The sequence below is a fragment of the Rissa tridactyla genome, chromosome 1 (assembly GCF_028500815.1).
Source record: "Rissa tridactyla isolate bRisTri1 chromosome 1, bRisTri1.patW.cur.20221130, whole genome shotgun sequence".
In the NCBI taxonomy this organism is placed as follows: Eukaryota; Metazoa; Chordata; class Aves; order Charadriiformes; family Laridae; genus Rissa; species Rissa tridactyla.
This window is the reverse complement of record NC_071466.1, coordinates 148,071,883-148,091,790: the sequence shown is the minus strand read 5'-3', so window position 1 is coordinate 148,091,790 and position 19,908 is coordinate 148,071,883. Positions and strand designations below refer to the sequence as shown.

Here is a 19,908-nt window from a genome sequence, read left to right as displayed (position 1 = left end):
ACCTATATTCTAGTTATGACCACAAATCAAAGAAAGGGAGTTTTAAAGGAATCCTAGAAGAATGTGGAAAAGCTGCTGTAAACTTGTACTCCTTCCAAGCTGTGATTTGTATTTAATTAGCATTCAATTCATTGTGCATTTCTGTTTGGTTGTAATGGTTACGCACCGGTTTTGCAACATGCAAGATCTTGATTACTTTTATGGTTTTGAAAAGAAGCTCCATGTGTGCAAAGAAAGATTCTGCTCTTGACTTCACATCTCCGTTTTTAGAAAAAGAACTGCTGGAATTTACTGCCTAGTGTGCTTGTGCAGAATTGCCCCCTCCGTTGGGATGACCTCCCCTAGTTGTACTGTAATGCTCTGTAGCAACTGACTGGCAGAGAAGAAATGGCCATACTGGTGGCAACCCTGTATTTGTGGTCGGGCGCACACCTTCATTTAAAGCTGGAATCCAGCTCTGTTTTGCATAAGAATGTAGAAAACACACATTCCCCAAATTAATAGCATGTAAAGACTCTTTAATCTGGAAGCAAATATGTTAATCATCTCTGGTTAAAACTAATCTAAATTGCACCCTTTAAGAACGTTGATTCTTCTGAGACTGGAGAATTTTGGCTGCCTTTTATTGCAAAAGCGCAAACTGCCAAGTAAAAAATACACACAAGGAGATATAGAATACTTTGGGAGCAAAAGAAAATCTATCTGATAATTTATGTATTTTATTGAATTATAATATAAAAGTATTGACAGTATTCATGACAGAGAAAAGATGCTCTATTTGCTTGTGCAGTACTGCATATATTACCGTTTTCCCTGTTCATATGACGTATTGCATCAGCTATTTAAATTTTCCAATGTGGCATTTGGAAAACTTTATGAATAGTTTCAAAGAAAAGCACAACTCATTTTTAGCATATACTTATGCAAGTCCCTGAAGCTCACAAAAGTTTAGAGACATGGGATGCAGGATGAATATTCAGATAGGTACACCAATGCAGAAGTACTGCAAGTAGCTTTTGCTTTTGAAGCAAATTCTGAGTTAGTTCTCAGTGGTATCTATAATAACTAATAGCTTATCATAGACAAATAATATCTATTTGAAATTCTGTGCTTATGTTTCATTTTTTTGCAACAAGCTGTGAAGCACATAAATTAACCGTATTATGAGGCCCTCTAATGCCTTGAACTCAAAGCTTTATATCTTTCATTTAGGAGAAATCATGCTTTCTTGTTTTGCTTTTTGTGTTTTCCTTATCATTTGACAGCAAATTTAACATCAATTAGCATGCATTTTAAAGAAGAGGCTTTATGCACTTGTAAAATACCTGGTTCCTTTCAATTATATCAGAGCATCTATGGAACATGGGCTTTCTCTTACTGTTTGTGTTTATAGATGGCTTAACACAAAGATGCCCTCATCTCCACTGGGCTTGCAGGTTGTTACAGTAATACAACTGCAAATATAGTGAATGTTAGGAAGTGCTATTGGATATGCTCCAGAATGATAGAATGGGGTTTTCCGCTCCTGAACTAACTCCTGGTCCTTTGTGTCACCTTAATAATTTCTTAATTTTCCCGGTCCTTTTTTTTCCTGTCCCCAGAGTGGGCACAGTTACATTTAACTGAGCTGTCTGGAGTTTTCTGAAGTTTCACGACCTAACAGCCACAGAATGCCATTTATTTTTTTTTTTCCTCCTAGTTAACACTAAAAGCAGTTCCTTGGTCTAGCTCATGGCATGAATTTTGGAGACAGCTGTGCTGGCACAACAGAAGAGGCAGTGTGTCACCATGAGAGCCATAAAAAAGCATGGTCAGGGAAGAGGGGGAAGAAGGACCTGAGCAGTATCTAGAATTCATATTGCTGGGAAGTGTTTTGCAGAACCAGCGTATGGCCTCAGCAAGGTCTCACTGCCCAGCAGGGTGAGAAGAGGGACACCAGCCCAATGCGCATTCCCAGAAGCCTTCCTTTGGTTGACCCAACCTAAGTGAGGCTTGAAGTTTCCTATAGTCATGGTTTCTAAGTGAACAGTACAGGGAAAGATTAAAGGCAGCTTTAAAAAGCAAACAGCACAGAAGCCGAGTTTAAAGGGAGAATTAACTGGGTGCTGCAGGAGAGGGTGGGGTCAGAATTGCAGAAGGAGGCAGTTTCAGTCCGGTCTGAAGGGAAGGGTGAGAACCAAGTGCTGGATGCTTACTTGAAGCAATAGGAGATTGCAGCCTCTTCCTCCAGACCTTGAATTTGGATGGGGAAGGGTGGGGCAGAAAGAAGGGACGGGTGCAGCTTCCAGAGGGTGCTGAGCAGGCAGAATATTGTGAGCAAGGTGAGTCATCAGGTTCAGGCAGCAGGAATTTCCTGCAGTGCTTAAGACGTGCATGTGGAGGCAGGGGCAGGAGAAGGGAGTTCAGTGACCAAAGGTTTTGTTCCACAGAACTTCCCCTGGTATCCTAACAAGTGCAAGGCGGGATGTCACTTTTCCTGCATCTTAGGCCTATGGCATTTTTTTCTCCCTCTATAGGCCAGTATATGTCATAGTATTATGATGCTGACCGACATTAGGAAAAAAAGGTAAGAAAACCTGCCTTACATGTACAAAATCTTCTGATGATCTCACCTAACTGTCCTTCATAAAAAAACCACAAAAGAGCAAAATCTTTGTGACTCAAGAAAAGAAGAAACTACTTCTTTGGAGTGCGCTCACTATTGATTCTGCTGTCAGCGTGAATGCCCTGCACCCTGGTGTTCCTGAGGTAAGAGAATAAAATCTTAATTTCTTCTCCCTGCTCTGCTGTGTCTGCAATGTTGTTAGTTCTTGCACTAATGGAGAATGGTTCTGCTTGGACTCTTGGCCTGTGAACAAGCTTCTAGTTTATCTGCTGACGTATTTTTTTTTTATTTTGTACTTTGTTGAGAATGTCTTCCAAGTACCACAGAGTAGTGTGCCTCAACATAAGTATCTCAGCTTTAAAGCATTGTCCCTGTTGTAACCTGATCATACCAAGCCAGACTGAGCATACCAGAAACCCTTTGTGTGAAGGATAGAGTAACATCCACCCTCAAAGCCTAAGTGGATGTGTAAGTTCTTTTTTCCAAAGGATTTCCTAACAGCGTGTCTCCTGCTTTGAGCTTTTCTCAGACCATTCAAATGCAAGTGATTTAGATGCCTTTGCAAGTTCTAGACTCGCCTGTTCTCAGACAGATATCCTCCTTCAAGAGGTTTGAAAAGTCAAAAACCGTGGAGAAAAAGGACATTTACCTTTGGTAAGCTGGGTATTTTTCTACAGAGAAAGCTCAGTAACAAGAGGTTTAAGCAATCATTGCTGCTTGCACTTGATTAGGACTTTATTATAGCGCTCAAGGACCAAGCCCGGACGCAGAATTTTGTGGTTTTAAAAAACTGCGAGCCGGACACCAGGAGATTGTCACAAAGTATTTCTTTGATGACTTCCTGCTGCGGTAGTGACCCCTTTGGTGCTGATCTTTTGCTTAAATGCTAGTGATTTCCATTAGGCAGGTTGACACCGTCCTTCCTATTCATTTGTGTCCTGAGGTGTCCCTCCCTGACGCTCTTTGAATACACAAATTACCTAATGAGCTGGCGTCTCTACCGCTCTGTTAGGAAAGTGGAAAGTGGGAGGTCTGAATCACCCTGCTCGCTTTCGGTACACAAACACCGGGAGCCTTGCGCGCACACACGACCTCAAGAAACCCAGAGAGACCTGGGGGAAAAAAGTAACAGCAACGGGCTCGTCAACACACAGTGGAGCGGATTCGGACAATTTACATCAGGGCACATGGAGTTCTTTGAGATAACTTTTCCCCCTTTTTTTTCTCATATTCTTAGGTGTTGAAAGCTGTCTTTTACCTAAGTCTTTTATATATTTTTTGGTTTCTCATGACTTGATACCTCTGATTCTGTCCCTCGCTATGGCAGAGAACTCCAGAAGGGCATCCGTGGGTAGGAGAGACGTAGGAATTACTTCAGCTTCTGCCGTCTTCTGACTGAATCAAAGGGTGTCGTTTGTTTTTAAAACCTCACGCTTCGCGTTGCATAAGATTAGTGACAGCCACACCCACCGGGGGGTGCCACACCCTCTTAAGTGAAGAGTGAAGTACAGGGCACGCTGTTACCGGCAGGAGGAAAGGCAGCAGAGGATGTAGAAGCCCAGGGTTTGGTGAGTATTTTTGGTGGAGTTAGTAGACCAGAGACACACAGATTACACAGATGAAACACCATTACGGCTGCCCTTGTCTTTTTTTTTTTTTTTTTTGCGTACTTACCATTTCCACTTTCTAGCTGAGGCTGGTTTCTAGAAATCTGGGAAACTATCACCACTTTTTTTGCTGTTGTTGGTTTCCAAAGTTCGCATATGCTCCTCTGCGGGGTAAAGATGTCATTGGTTTGTTTTCAAAGATTAATCCAATGTCACGTCCCTTTGCTACAATACGGCGTTGCTGTTTCAGCACTGTGGCATTCTATTTTGATGCTGCTACACCACAGGCTGCTGGTGTTGCTGCTAACAACTGCATTTGTTGATGGGCTGGCAGCCACCTCCAGCTACGCTAATGCAGGCCTCAGGAGCACCCTTTCCAGATTTTAATCCTACGCGGTTAACTTCTCCTGGAATCCAGGATCTCTGTGGATATGCCAGATAGCCTGCTGTAACTTGAACTGGTGATGTTCTTCCTATTGCACAGAAGGCACAGTGTTTTTCTGACCTGAGTTGTGGTTCTGTATTTTGTAGTTTGTTTTTAAACTAAACTACTACCACTTCACAATTTTTTTTTTCTTTAAATGTGGCAAGCTCTGCAAGAGTTGGATAAAGACTGACAGATGTATATATGGCATTTAAAATTCATGTGGAATAGTATCTCATGTTTTCAATGACCCTCTTCATCCCTCCAATAATCTGTCAAACTACATGATTTCACCTCTGTGTTCAGATTCTACCCACCTTCCTGTTCTACTGCAAATCCCCATCCTATAAACTTCTGCTAATCACTTCCACATGACAATTTATCAAACACTTTCTTGATGTCCATGTAGACAAGACTCTTGTCAAAAAGCCTGTCAGGTTAGTCTGGCACAATCTACCTTTAGTAAATCTTATCCCGTTTTACCTTAATATTAAAATTAATTACTTTAATTTTCAAAATTTGTTCTGAAGTTTTGTACATGATTGACAGTCATTCTCTTCAGCTACCTTTCACCTTTCCCCTTCTACACATACACAGCTGTATTTTTGCAGACGGCACAATTCCCAACTCAACAAATTTTCTAAGCCCATGCCTCCAGAAGTGAATTTAGATTAATGAGGAAAAAAAATTAACCAATTTCCCCAGTTTTAGTACATTAAAGTCTTTGGTTTACTTTACTTTAAGTGCATTGATCTGTATTTTGCATTCCCCTTTAGTCATACAGCTTTTGCCTAGTAGCCAACATGCCTCTTTACTGCAAATGGAGGTTTAAAGCCACATCGACTTTATTCTCTTTACTTTCTCTCCTCACTGCATAGCGCGACTGCTTTTTCATTCCTTTTTGTCAGTACCGCTGAAAACCTTTTTCTGTCTCCTTTGTGTCTCAGCTGAGCTTGTCTTTTGGCAATTCTCACCGGGTAATGTCACACGGTGACCTGCACCCTGTAGCTCTCTTTGCTGAGGAGCCTCGTTTCTCCCTTTCTCGTAAACTCTGTATTTCGTTGTAGTTACTACGAGTCCAGTCAGCTCCGCAGTCCCTACAGCCCCCGCCCTGTTTTCCTCTCACGGATGCAAATGTCACGAAGTTTTCCTCAGCCACGACTCCCGCTCCCTTTGCGCACTCCCTCCGGCGGCCCCGTAGGCCTAAAGCTTCCCAGAGCCAACCAGCCAGGAGGCTGCCGAGGCTGAAAGGTGTGGGACGGGTTCCTCCCGGGGGGAGCGGCGGGGGCTGCTCGTCCTGGCCGGGAGCGCCTCGTTCCCCGTTCGCGGCTGGTCCCGCGGGACCCCCCTCCGCACTCCAAGCGTTCAGGCGCTCTTCCCCCTGCGGCGGGGAGTAACGCTGACGCGACTCAAGCCAGGCGTAGGGAAGGAGGGAGGGAGGGAGGGAGGCAGCCAGCGCCCCCGCCACCCAACCACCGCCCCGCCCCGCCCGGCCGTTAACGCCCCTCCCACGCACCGCCCCCCCTCCGCCAGCACCCCCACGCCGAGGGCTGCCGCTCGCGCTCTGCCCGCCCTTTTTGTCCCCGGGCGCGTTCCGTAGCGCGTGCGGCGGCGGCCCCAGCCCCGGCCCCTCCTCTCTGCGGCTCGCGCCGCCGCGCGATTGTGCGGGTGAGGAGGGCGAGGGGAGAGGGGGGGAAGGAGCGCGGGGCGGGAGCGAGCGCGGCCGCGCGCACGCCCCCGCCGTTGCCGCCGCCGCGCGCGCCTGGCCCCGCTCGGCTCCGCTCGCAGCGACTCGCAGGCGCCATGGCGGCCGCTCGCAGCGACATGGCGGAGCCGGAGGGGTTGCTTCCCGGCGAGGCGGCGGCCGCCGCCGGCGCCGCAGCGGCCGAGGAGGAGGAGGCCGGGGCTGGATCCTCGTCGTCGCCTTCCTCCGCGGCGGCGGCGGCCGCCGCGGAGACGGAGTCGCTGCTGCTGCTGAACGGCGAGGCGGAGAGCATGTCGGAACCGAGCCCGGAGAGCGCCAGCCAGGCCGGGGACGGGGAGGACGAGGATGAGGAAGAGGAGGAGGAAGAGGAGGAGGAGGAGGAGGGCGGCGAGGAGGAGGAGAGCAGCCTGGTGGGGAGCAGCAGCACGAGCAGCGGCTGCTGCAGCGACGAGACCCGCTCGCTGAGCCCCGGCGGCAGCAGCGAGGCCGACGCCAAGGAGGAGCCGAAGGGCCCCCGGGGCAGCCAGGAGGACGGGCTGGGCCGCGGCGGCGGCGGAGGAGGCGGCGGCGGCGGGGGGAGCAGCTCCAGCAGCGTGTCCAGCGGTGGCGACGAGGGCTACGGCACCGGCGGCGGCGGCGGCAGCAGCAGCGGCAGCAGCAGCTGCAGCGCCACGTCGGGGGGCCGGCGGGGCAGCCTGGAGATGTCCTCGGACGGGGAGCCCCTCAGCCGCATGGACTCGGAGGACAGGTCAGTGCGCGCCCCGTCACCCCGCCGGCGGCCGCCTTCCCGGGGAGTGGTGTGTGTGCGGGTCCCTCGGGTCCCGGGGCCGGCGGGCGCCATGTCCGGTCGCCTCCCCGCCTCACAGCGCCGGGGGGCTCGCCAGCCCGCCCGCCCGCCCCGCCGCAGCGGCCAAGGGGCCCGTCTTCCCCGGGTGCCCACCGCCCCTCGTCCCCCCCTTCCCGGCCGCGGGGGCTGTCAGGGCGGCGGCGGCTAGGGGCAGCCACAGGTTTCTCCGGCCAACTTGTGCCGGGCGGGGCGGCGGGCGGCCTGTGGCGGGCCCTCCGCCCCCGCCGCGGCCTCCGCTCCTCCAGGCCCCCTCCGAAAGCCTGCCCGCTGCTTTTGGGAGGAGGGGGCGCACCGCCCGCCGGCCCCGCACCGGGCGGCAGGCCGTGTGGGGGCTGCTGGAGCCGCAGCCATCACTGTTAGGCGTTTTACGGAGAGCCCCGGATCGGCCCCCGCTGCGGGCTGAGCACGGGGCGCTCGCTGCCCGTTCAGGTGGCCGTACTCGGTTGCCGCTTTCTTCAGAAGCTACTGATTATTTTTTTTTCAGACGGTGCTTTTAGGGTTCTTTAGGGTTATATCTTGCGCTGACGCACAGGCGGGGTGTACCAAAGGTTCAAGGATGGGAAATAATCTGTGGATGTGGTTTTACCTGCACCCGCACCAGGGTCTCTGCGCTAGAGGCAGAAAGCTGAGTGGTAACCTCTTAAAGCATAAGGAAGGGGGGAAAAAATACCCTAGCTTACTAAAATAAAAAGGAGACCAGCTTTTCTGTATTAAGTGTGCACGAGTAATAAGCTGTGCATGTTTATTATATTAAGCGAGGGTCAGTAATTTGAGGCTCAAAGTCATCTTTGGATGAGTTCTGTAATAGTAATGTAAAGATTGTTTCTTAGGGTTTTTTTGTATGTGCACATCTCATTTTACCAAGACTTTTGCTTGATTCTTGTGGAAAGGCACAACCAAATTCTCACACACGGTTGAATTCTACCTTTCAGGTCTGATTTAGCCTTCTAAGTCAAGCATTTCAAAGAACATGGCTTATGTAGTAGCTTTCTTGGATGTTGTGTGCAACAGTTTAATTGACAAACCGAAAATAGGACAAAAAATGGACATAAGAGCAATCTTAAAATGCTGTAGGTCCCTTTACTAGTTAGTGCTTTCAAATAGTTTTAAGAAACTTGTGCTATTTTTTTATTTCAGTTTAGCATTAAAAAGTATCAGACTTCCCTGTTAGAATTATAGTTAAATAACAATTATAATTTTGTTTGCACTTTCTTGAGATAGTTTCATTGTTAAGTGTGAAGAATTGTGTGGTTTGGTCCAGAAATGTATTTTGAATATATGTTAGATCAAATTCTGTGTAGCTATGCAAATACCCGTATTTCAGAAGTGGGGCATCACTAGATCTAACCTCAAGTTTTAAAACCAAACAAAACCCTTGTGAGTCAGTTCCCCAAAACCATGTAATTGGCCTAAAAGACCTAAGGTGAAATTCAGTTCTTTGGTTTTCACCTGACTTTTGAGGCTCATAGGAGTCACATTTTCTTTCTTCCGAACTTGTGCAAGATGGAAAGGGGGAGTGGGTTTTGGGGATTGTTTTGTTTTCTCAAAAGATGAGATTTTATGTGAAATTGCATAAATATGGGAGTAGCATTCTGGAAGAACAACAGGTACATAATGGAGTTTTAAGGTAGTTTGTTTTTCATTGAATTAAAATCTAAATCTAGGCCTGATGTTTTCTGAGTGCATGTCAGCTTGTGGGTTGAGAAGAATAACAGAAATAACTTGCAGGGGTTTTCTGGAAGTACAGTGTCACTGTGTCTTGCTTTTGCACTCCAGAACTAGTGTGCTACTTTCTCTGTCATTGTTCTCATGGTTCTCTTGCTGTAGTTGCACAGTTCAATCTGTGTATGTATTCGTTGTTGCTCCTTTCTACTGCCTTTGGTACAGACTCAGTTGCAGGAGTGAACTCTTTGTGTTTAGTGGTTTAAAAAAGGACTGTGCCTTGTTTTTAATCTTTGCAAAGTTTTATCTTGAACTGCCAGGCTGAAAACTTGGTGTGCTGAGAGGGTATTTTGTGCCGTAATTTCAAAGCCTGTTTGTTGAATTATGTAGGAAAAGACCAATGCTACCAAGAGTGCCATTTGTTATTCCTGGTGATAGAAAACTTCTATTTGTGCACTCCTTGCTGTAGCATGGTAGAATGCTTTATTATTTTTGCTGCGTATAGTCCAGCAAGTCACTTGCTTGCCCTAGCAATCCAAATGATTATTGCTGCTTGGAGGCCAGCCATAACATAATATTGTACCTTTTAAATGATCAGACAGACAAGCAGAGTGTTGCAAAAGGTAGAGGATGTGCTGAGGAGCTAAAAAGTTTGTGAGGTGGGATGGTGAAATACCGGGGAAGAGCTGGCAACAGTTAGACTTATTAGGTGGAGGTACAGGTTTATGATAATGTATTAAGATCCTTAAAGACTTAATCATTCATTGATTTGGTCACCTCTGCGTTAAAATGTAAGTTCTCTAACTATTAGAGAATGATATTCTATCTATTAAGTGATGTTTTATATGAATAGTGTGTTGTACAGTACTTCATGACCTTTGCTGACTACCTGTGTCTCTGAAGTCCTAAGGAACTTGGTGTCTCATCTCACAGTACGTTGTAGAGTAAGATTACCTGGGGAAGGGAAGACAGAGAAAATGAGAGAGAGAGATTGAACCAACATACTTGAATTTACAGTTGCTGGGTTAAGCAAGAGGAAGCTGGTAGAAGGGTATACCTGGTAAAGACTCCTGCTGTAGGCAGGTTTGGTAACATTCAGATCATGCCCTTAGGCTTGGGATTTTTTTTTCTTGTTTCCTCTGTAGAAAATTTGAATAAATAAGAGGGTGTGGTGAGAGGGCCTGAATTCCATGAGTGATCAAATTCCTGCTTCCCTCTGTACGGTTTTTATCATTCTCCACAATTATCAAAGTGTTGTCTCTTTGATTTTTGGTTTAGTGATAGCAAATATAAAATAAACTGCGAATAAAACAGCTGAACAGGAAAACCTTGCATATGATCAAAATATTACTACTTTTCAGCAACTTCAATTGCGAACATTTTGAATGTCTTTTGAGAGTATCTGCTAATAGAATAAATAATTTGGGGCATTACTGTAGGACGTTTGTAAGTATTCATAACAACACAAGAAACATATATAATGTTGAATATCGATGCCCTGAAACCTAGGGTGAATTTTAACCAACTATTTCCATGCACACAGACAAACTTTGTACTTTGCTAAAACATTTTTACACCACCCCACCCCCCCACCCCCCAAAACCAAAAAGCAAACCCCAAACTGATACCTAGGATAACCAGGTGGCATTTTCAGCTCTGTGGTATTAATAACGAGAGCTGAGTGCAATAACTCTAGGACTGGTAGGTATCTCGTTGATCTGTAATCATTCCAGGTTTTTCCTGGGAGTTGTACTGAGATCCCACTACTGTGCTGAAGTTTGTCTACGACTTCAGATCAAGCTTGGATCATCTGGCTCAATAATAATAGGCTGCATTCAAGTTATCCTCCAGATTTACAGTTAGAACAAAGACTATTGTCAGCATGTGAATGCTGGTAACTTTCTTGTGCCTTTCCCTAACTTCAGACATGTGTTGAAAGGATGGATGTGTTTCTCCAGAGTTCTCTGGAGCAGCTAGTCTTATTACAATGCTGAGAAACATTTGATATGACTTTAAAAGAAAAAATAATGGTTCAGTTAACTGTAAACACGGTAACTGAGTTTAGCACTGGGCCACAGGTACTGAAGCGAAGACCTAAGCAGATGCATGGATTTGGGTATAAATCAGCTGCTCTGAATGCAGTGAAGATGTGTCTGCAGCTCACTGATGTGTTACTGCTGAACTACAATATTTGCTTACAAACACTTAGTGTTAAATTACTGAAATAATTTAAATACTGTTTACTGGAAAATTTATTATGGAAGTATATTTAAATCTGAAGCAGTTTCATTATCAGATTTTGTTTGATTTGGAGTACAGTGGTAGATCTTGCAATTGTAATAAGATGTTTAGCAGAAACACAAGTAGTAAAGCTATATGTGAAGGGCTTTTTTGTTCACCCCTGTGAATTTGTCTTGCATCTTTGTACTCTCACCTAGAAGCTACTGTTGATCTTCTGTTCTCACATCATCTTTACCCTCCTTTAGCAGTTTATCCTTTGCTCCCTCCTCTTACTGACTGGGCAAGAAGCACTGAAAAAATATGTTTCAGCTGAAACTTATCAGCTGTTTTGCTGACTGGTACATAAGTGCTGATTGACTAGATGGTAGGCCAAATGTAACAGGTTGTTGTTGGACCTACATAGTAATCTTTCCCTCAGGCACAGCACTAATTAATGTCCGTCTTTTTCATGTAAGGTTTTTTTTCCTCTTTTTTTTTTTGAGCCTTTTCATGTTTACTGTTACTCGTCAACAGAATCTGTTATTGGGAGGGACTAACTTGAGGAATACTCAATAATACTCAAGGAAACTTTTAGCTATCTTAGCCATATTAGACTTGTAGAATGCTTCTAGGAATGTTATTATGCTGTCCAGTGTAATAGGAGAGCAGTTTTGAAAGCAGACATTTCAGAAAAGTTTTTCAATAATAAACCTTTTTATGCTTCAGATTGTCAGGCTTGTTCATTTCATAGAGTGAAATGAGGCAGTGTGAAACTAACAGGTTGAAAGACAGGAGATTTAGATGTGAAAATCCAGGATCTAGGCTGCGTTTTTTAAATCTGATTTAAAATGAAGTCCTTCTCAACCTTTAATATGTATGCTGATTTTAAAATATTAGTTATTTAAAGGTTTAAATATAGGCTTTATTTTATCTAGCTTTTAAACTCTTCAAAGTGAAGAATTTACAAGACTGACTAGGCAGTGATGTGAATTATACGAGTTATGTTTATGAAAGCAGAATGGTAGATTTGAAATATAATCAGGAAGGCATATGGAACTAATGGGTATGCTTCATGTATCCATGTGACCAGATTAAAAAGTGCTTCAGGCCTCTCCTTGCTGCATAGTCTCACTTGTTCCTATTCAGGAAGAGAAGAATCATTCATTAGCACTTATGGCAAGGTGGTTAAGTCATTAAATTTTTTTTCAGAGTGTGTGTAATATTGATGTGTCAGAGTGGACTATATAGAAGATTACCTGAGATTCCAAAATTCTTCTGAAAATTATATTTGCAGTGTTTCTGACTGCATTTGTTGTTGCTGTTGTTATTTGCTTTCAAATTGCAAAACAAAACCCCTGTTTCTGTAATGGTTATGTTCAAGCCTTTCTGGCACTGAAGAAAATAGCTTTTGATGGGAAAACAAAACAGCCCAGATATTTTGTATGGTGAGTATCTTTAGTAATAAAGCTGTTGGTTGGTATAATTGGGTGGTTAACATTGAGGTCTTTTTGTGAACTAGATGAAAGAGCTTGGTATAATGAGCTGTTATAGTTACTGTAGTAAGATGTAAATATACTTCATAGAATTTGAGAAAAATATTTTCCTATTCAGTGTAAGAGATAAATGGTATTGCTTTTATGTTGGATTTGTACATCCACACAGGTCTATGTGCTTTTTGTTTGCGTTTATGACATCATTAAGTTTGGTAACTTCTGAATATCAGGTTTGATTGGTGGGTTGTTTTAGGGAATTTCCTAGGCAGTAGTGGAAGGAACTGTGTTGGTCTTTTTTCTTCTCTTTCTCTCTCTTTCTTTTTTTTTTTTTTTTAACCCACTTTCCAGTTAAGTTAAACTCAGTGTTACGTGCAGCCTCAACATCCATTTGGCAAAGATGTGACATCATTCATTTCTGGAGTTGGTCACAAATAAAACTAACTTTTTTAGATGATGCAGTGGAAATGTTCTACCATAGCCACTCTTACTCAAATCTGCACAGCTTTCCATCAACTTTAAGATATTTACATTTTTTTTTTGAAAAACATTGTCCAGTTAGAGAATAATGGTGGGGTAATGGGCAGTACGCAGAGCTAGCATGGAAGACAGCAGTATGTAGAACCCATTGTGTTGGGGTAGTTGTAGAACAGTTTATTATTGGGTAGGAAAGTGGGGACATGGCATAGAAGGGAGCATATAGAACATTTGAGATGGCAATAGGGGTTTCTGGCAAGCCAGAGATGTGAGATACGCACAGAAAACTAGTAGTATGATAGGGAAGGAGATATGCCCGATAGCCTGAGGAAAAAGCAAGAGCTTAACCCAAAGAAAGTGAAAAATTGGTCCCTGCTATAAAGGAGCCAAGTAACTGTAGGGAATCCTTGAAACAGGTGGGAATGTAATCTCCAGTTAACTTGTGCAGGAGAAGGGAGCAGAAGAGAGTAAGGAACTGCTTGTATGAACAGTGAGTTTTATCCACTCTACCAGTTGCTATTAAAAAAATGTGGTTGTGTGACTTGCGGAAGAACAAAAGTGGTAGTTTTTGGGAGATTCTTCAAGGTAGAGGTTTCTTTGTTTTGTTGTCTATCTAACTGATTTGATTTTATAACTTTATATGTATTCTGTCTGGAGTTGTTCATGATTAGAATATGAATGTGTTCAAATAAATTTGTTTTAGAAAATGAAATATAAACATTCCATGTTATGCTTACTACTTATCATTGGTTTTGTGATGTGCTAAGATAGTGTTTACAATTCTCAGATTGTGATTTTCCAAAACTAAAAAAACAACAAATAATCGAGGAAAACATTTGAAGTCTCTCACTCAAGATACTGGTGTACTTCTTTCCCTTCATGATGGTAAAATACAATAAAAAAAAAAGACCTGGCATTTCTTTTCCCATATCTAATTTTCTTCTCTATACTAGAATTTAAGATCTTAAATAGCTTTTGCTAAACTTCAGTTGCTAACGTTTAATGTGTACTTTCTTTAATAGAGGATTACTTAAGGTATATACAAAAGTATTTGATAGTGATAGAATAGCAAAAGATTTGTTATGGTCTTGAAAGTCCTGTTTTCACCCTGATGCGCCGTAGGAGAGTGCTGTAATTCAGACAGCTTGTGTAGTGTCAAAGGGAGTAAAATGAACCTAAGTTGTTTGAATTGGGAGACTTGGAAAAGACAAGATTATTGACACATACAGTGGTACTATCATTTGTTAAATATACTTAACCTAGATAAGAATATAGCATAAAGAATCTCTACTTATTGTTAATCTTAATGTTGTTCCATGCAGCATCTTGTACAAATTACCAGTTCCCCTGTAAAATTGCACTAAAGTCCTTATTTTGATCATTAGGGTTTATTGTGCTGTAATCATACCTTAGATTCCAAATATAAAAAATCTTAAAGGTGCAAAGAAAGTATTTTCATTATATACACAGTAAAAAGAGATGTAAACTTTTTTTTCTTTTGAAATAAATCTACTTGTGGCATGTCTTTAAGTAGACATCCTTAAGTTAACCTGCATGCCATGTTGTAGCTTAGACAACTTGTACAAGTAGTAGTTAATTCAGTGTCCAGCAGAACAGGAATCAGACCTTAATTTATGACCTTCCTATTATGAATTGAGTCAATTAGTGGACTCTACTTTGCTGGTTTCTCTGCTTTTGGTGCCTGGTTAATACTTGAAGTAGCAACTATTCACTGAGGTATGAATAGGCAAAACTGCCACTTCATAGAATGCTATCCTATGTACGTATTGTTATTGCTAAGTTCAACCTAACATGATGGTAACTGAAACTGAAGGGGTTTTTTAGTCTTTTCTGGGAGTTTTGCACCTTTCTCTAGTCATTTTGTCTTCTGCTTGTTTTCAGAGTTTTGTATTCTGGGGGTGGGGGTGAGGGAAGGTATCCTGAGGATGGGAGAATGGGAGGGTAATAGTTGTAGCGGGTGGAATTTCCTTGACACCGTGCCTCAAGGCCGTTAACTTCCCGTGCTGATAAGACTACTTCATATTGATTACAGTTCTCAGAATGGAAAGCACAGTTAAAAAAATAAAAGTAATTCTGGTAGTTTTTTAATGGCTGAATGTGTTTCTTCTGTGCTTCTCTTAAACTGTGCTAGTAAACATACTGTTTGTAAAGATTGAAAATTATGAACCACTTGTTGCCATTCCCTAACTTTCCAAAGAGATTATCAAGTTGAAGATAATGTGGTTGTCAGAAATGGAAGTCAGTTTTATTTGTATCTTTAAGGCAGAACCACTTACAGTTTCTTGATTTGTGTAATGCTTTTGCATATGTAGTCTTTGTGCTGTCATATCACAAGGCATGCACGTTTAACCTGCTCTGTTCTCTCACTGCTCTTCTTGGCAGATAGTTTGGCATTCCAAGTTTCTCTTATTGTGTAATCTGTTCTTCTGTATGCTACAAATCTCCCAATAACCTGGGTTTGTGTCATGTAAATATTATGAGCCCAAATATTCTAGGACCAACCATCTAAATAATCAAAGTAAGTGATCCAGGAGAGTGGAAACAGCTCTAGAGAGGTGGTGATTCATAACACACTTTCTCAGTCTTGTTTTGTTTCCTGTGCATGTTTGTTATTTTAAGTTCCTTTGATTTCTCTATCTTGAAGAGCTTTTCTCTCTTCCCCTGGTTTTATATTATCAATCTGAAGTGTTTGCAGTGTTGTTCCCTTTTCTAGGTATTTATACGTAATATAGACAAAGCTTTACTCTAAAATAAGCTGCTGCTTCAAAAAGAATTTCAAAACAAGTTTTTTAATGTTGTCACTTGTCATGCTGTGTAAAATTCTCTCCCTTCACTGTTTTATTTTCTACTACATGGATTTCTTAGTCATATAACTATATAGATACTCAATAAGGAGTTTAGAAAACTTTTAAAAAAGGTTGACTTATGAATACTTTTTGAATCTTGTTAATTTTGAAAAGTTTTTGTTAGAATAACTTGATCTGTGTAAAGCATAGGTTTGACTTAAAAAAAAATATGTGTAAGTGATTCAGAAGCACATGTGCTTCCAGCTGGGTGGGTGCTTTCTTAAATCATGCATTCCTGGAAATCGTGGTCTTTTTCCTTTATGTATAAGTTGCCTTAATGTTGCTTTTACTTATTTAAAAAGATCAAGAATGTGAAGGTGCTTCTGCAAAATGCTATACCACCAAACTCCGCTATTTTCCTTTTCTGTCCCTCCTAACTTTTTAGTATTATATCTCTTGCTTGCTAGGTTAATTCTCCCTCATTTTCACAATAACTTTGCTGACGTATGCAATTTTTGCCTATCCCATTTTTTCTCCCTTGCCTCTGAAGAGCCATGGAGACAGTTGTGTTGTCTGATATTAGGGGACTGTGGATAGGAGCTGCAAGCGCAGATGTGAACAGAAGGTACTGCCTTTAAAACACAGCGGTGGACTTTCACTGCATGTAGTTCTGGCTTATTGTTTTGATCCAGGTATTCTGATTTCTTGTTGCCATGTAAATTATCTTTCTCTTTGGCAGCCGTTTAGTGTTCTGCAAACTGTTTTTTTGTTCTGTTTTTGGTTTTATGGTGTTTTATCTGTGTATGCTATTTTTTTTTTCTTACTGGTGGTAGATTTTCCTGAATTCAGAAACTGATCGTTATCAGTCATGAAATTTTTTTGGATACTTCCTATTTAAATTAAAGACAAATGGTTTTCTCAGAAAAATCATCAAAAAAACCCCTCAGAAGTGCTGGTAGCCAAAGTTATTTTCTGTCTGCTTTGAAGGTTCTCTTTGGATTACTTGCTGGTTAGATGAAAAGAAACTGTAGGAGCTCTAAAACATTATGGCATTTCCATGCCACAATCAAACTACATCCATTAAAATAAAGCAAAATGTTTTGCCTGTGGAACGTTTGCCTCCAAACATTTGGTTTGGAGAATTAAATTGAAAAATCACAGGAATTTAGTAGTAGGAGTATATCTGTTACCAATGTGGATGCATCATAAAATACTAAATTCACTAAAGATGGGGGGAAGAACAAAAAAGATCAGGCAAGTGTTAAACTTTTCTACTCTGTTGCTAGCTCATAGTGGTCACTCGTGTTTTGTGAACTCTCTGTTTTTCTTCATATCTGTTTTAATCTCACTTTTAAACTGGTGTGATCCTTTGGAGAACATAAAGCAAAGATTAATTTAAATCTGCTTGGACACCTGTGTATAGTCGTGTTGAGCACTGCATTTTATTGCATACTGGTACCCTGATGCAGATGTTCTGATAGTAACTTTGTAAAGAGGTTGGCATTAAGTTCTGCTTAATATTCATTGAAGGTCAGTGAAAATTAAATCTTAATACAAAAACATACAAATTTTTTCTTCTTCTGCTTTCATTTAGGAACCAGTGTAGCAAATTCTGTTATTAATCAGTTGTAGCAAGTTCAGCTGTACTATTGAAAGTGTTAGCTCTTAGAAACAACGTTTGTCCTACTTCAGTTTTTAACAGCCTTCATATTGTTGGGTGGGACATAAAAAAGTAAAAGTTTATCATGTGGTACTTCTTGGAGAAGAAACAATAGCTGCCATGTTTGAAGGGATGGAGATTTTATTAAAAAAGAATAAATAAAATTCCTAGGAGAGATGGAGGAACTCCTTATCAATGATGGGAGCTCAGGATTGATAATTTGCTCACTTTCATGCTCTGTGGATTTATCTTTGCTCGATCATTGATTGCATTAGGAAGTAGTGAGTGTAAATCACTTTGAATTTGATAGCATCAAAAAACTGTAAAACTGTTAGGTAGCCTGTTGTTTTTGTGGAACTAGTCCATTGGCCAGAGCCATACACCAGAGTTTTCCACCCCTTGTCTTGGAGAGGAATATAAAATTAAGTAATGGGGAAACTTGTGAAGTTTTTGTTTTCTCTCCTGACTTCTCCTAGTGAAACAAAAATAATGAGGTGCTGGGGTATGTCATTACGCATGTCACTTTTTTATTTTTTATTTTCCTTTCAATTTTTATTCTCTTTTGACTTGGTATTTGTAATTGACTGATTGCAGTTTATACTCTCTGTTTTCTTTTTGGGATTAGTAGCTAGTTGTGATTTGGTGTTCCATGTCCTAAAAGGTTTTCTGTTGTATTCTAGGTTTTAACCCTTGAAGTTGCTGTAAGAAACAACTGTAATTCACAGTGTTTCCATTATTCTGAGTTTGTTTTGTTTTAAGCTTCCCTCGTGGATTTGAACAATGTAGCTGAAGCTCCATGTGGAAATGACAGTGTATTTAATTTCATTTTAGTAAAAGCTAAAAAAACATAGCAGTGTATTTTTTTTATGCTTAAATATTCACCTACTTCCAGTGAGGTTCGTAGTATTTGGATTATCGAATGTTAATTATGCTTTTCATCTAGTCGGAGGCAATCTTCTGTGGATTTGATGCTTTATGACTGGATTATCACTGCGTACTTTCGAAGAAACTGTTTCTGAAGATTCCTCACTTGCATTAGTGTAGCGTGCAGCTTGATGGCCACTCGGTAGTGTTGGTTTTAGCAACCCTGCAACGTGTGTTCACTGAAATCTCTGCTAGTTTTTAATTTGGTGTGTTAGAAGATGAGGTTGTTTATTATAGGGTCTCTCACAGTCGTTTCCCTTGGTATTAGCTGAAATCAGCTGGGTCCCTTGCTTACCTAGTGAACATCTGGGGACTGGAAGCTAAGCATTCTCGGTGGAGCTACTGTAACTCTGAAATGAGCTCCTGTTGATCAGACTGAAGTAGTGCTTGTTGACCCTCAAGGGCATGGTATAAGGCCCATCTGTTAGGTCTGAAATTTGCCTGAGGGAAGGTTACTTCAGTTAAGGTCTAGAGGGAGTATGTTTAGCAGACATTAAAAGTATAATAGCAAATTGATTGGGCTTTTGTGTGTGTGTGTTTGGTCCGAGTCTCTACTACTGCTTCAAGTGGGCAATTGCTAATGTGGGCTCATGGAAAGTAAAAATGAAATTATGCTGTTCGTTTGTTTTTATTGATATTCCTTCTAAACTCCTACTGTTTGTTGTTTTGAAAGAATAACAAAAAAAGGGAAAGAAAAAATTTTGGGCATTCCATTTATTAAATTCAATGGAAAGGATTACTTGCAGTAGTGAGGAAATTGATCTCTTGGACAGCTAAGCATGTGTCAGGAATGATGTGCAATACACCATTTTCTTTAATGCCTTAAATTACAGGCTCGTTGTATTTTCAGTTGCATTTAACTGTACACAACAATTTCATGTCCAAATGTGCATGTGGTAAATTGTGGTTTGAAATTTGTGCATTTTAAACTGTGAATAATTTGGAGGTGTTTTTTTCCTTATAGAAAATATTCCTGTTTACATGACTCAAACAGTGGCTTAATTTTGCTCAGATCCTTAAAGGGAAAGAATAATCCAGGATTTAAAATGCTTGAAGAAGTCCCGCCCGCCCCCCCCCCCCCCCCCCCCCCGAGTGAAAATGACTTGCACCTTCTTGTAAGTTTTTGGCTAATATTTTTTATTTCAGTTTCAGGATTGTTTTTAAATACAGTTTTGACTGTATTTAACCAGCAAGACACATGGTTCACATGCATGTATAGTTTGTGCAGGTACTAACCTTTTAATATGAAAGTGATGCTAAAAAAATCTTAAATCATCTTGATTATGAAGACATATTATTTTTAGCTACAGGTAAAGTACGTACAGGTAAAAATAAGACCTAAAATAGTGCCTTTGAGGTAATGATTCTTCTACTTACCTTGCATTAATGTTGTTGCCTAATGAACACAGTTTAAATGTCAGTATCATTTCAAAGCTGTTGGTCTCTTGGTAGTGGGAAAAATTGTAGAAGGAGGGAAAAA

At 41.6% G+C, this 19,908-nt stretch overlaps 1 protein-coding gene across 9 annotated transcripts in view; it reads left to right on the top strand.

The window, feature by feature from the left end:
• Positions 1 to 6,207: 6,207 nt before the first annotated feature.
• Positions 6,208 to 19,908, top strand: part of AEBP2 (AE binding protein 2) — a 51,120-nt gene continuing 37,419 nt past the window's right edge. For 3 of the 9 annotated variants that reach the window (XM_054217331.1, XM_054217321.1, XM_054217293.1), the window contains exon 1: positions 6,211 to 7,089. In XM_054217331.1, coding sequence (XP_054073306.1) covers positions 6,440 to 7,089 — 650 coding nt within the window. In that variant the 5' untranslated portion in view covers positions 6,211 to 6,439. Of the gene's footprint in view, positions 7,090 to 19,908 lie in introns of all 9 variants that reach the window. The other 6 variants (XM_054217284.1, XM_054217276.1, XR_008468843.1 and 3 more) reach the window with 4 other exon arrangements.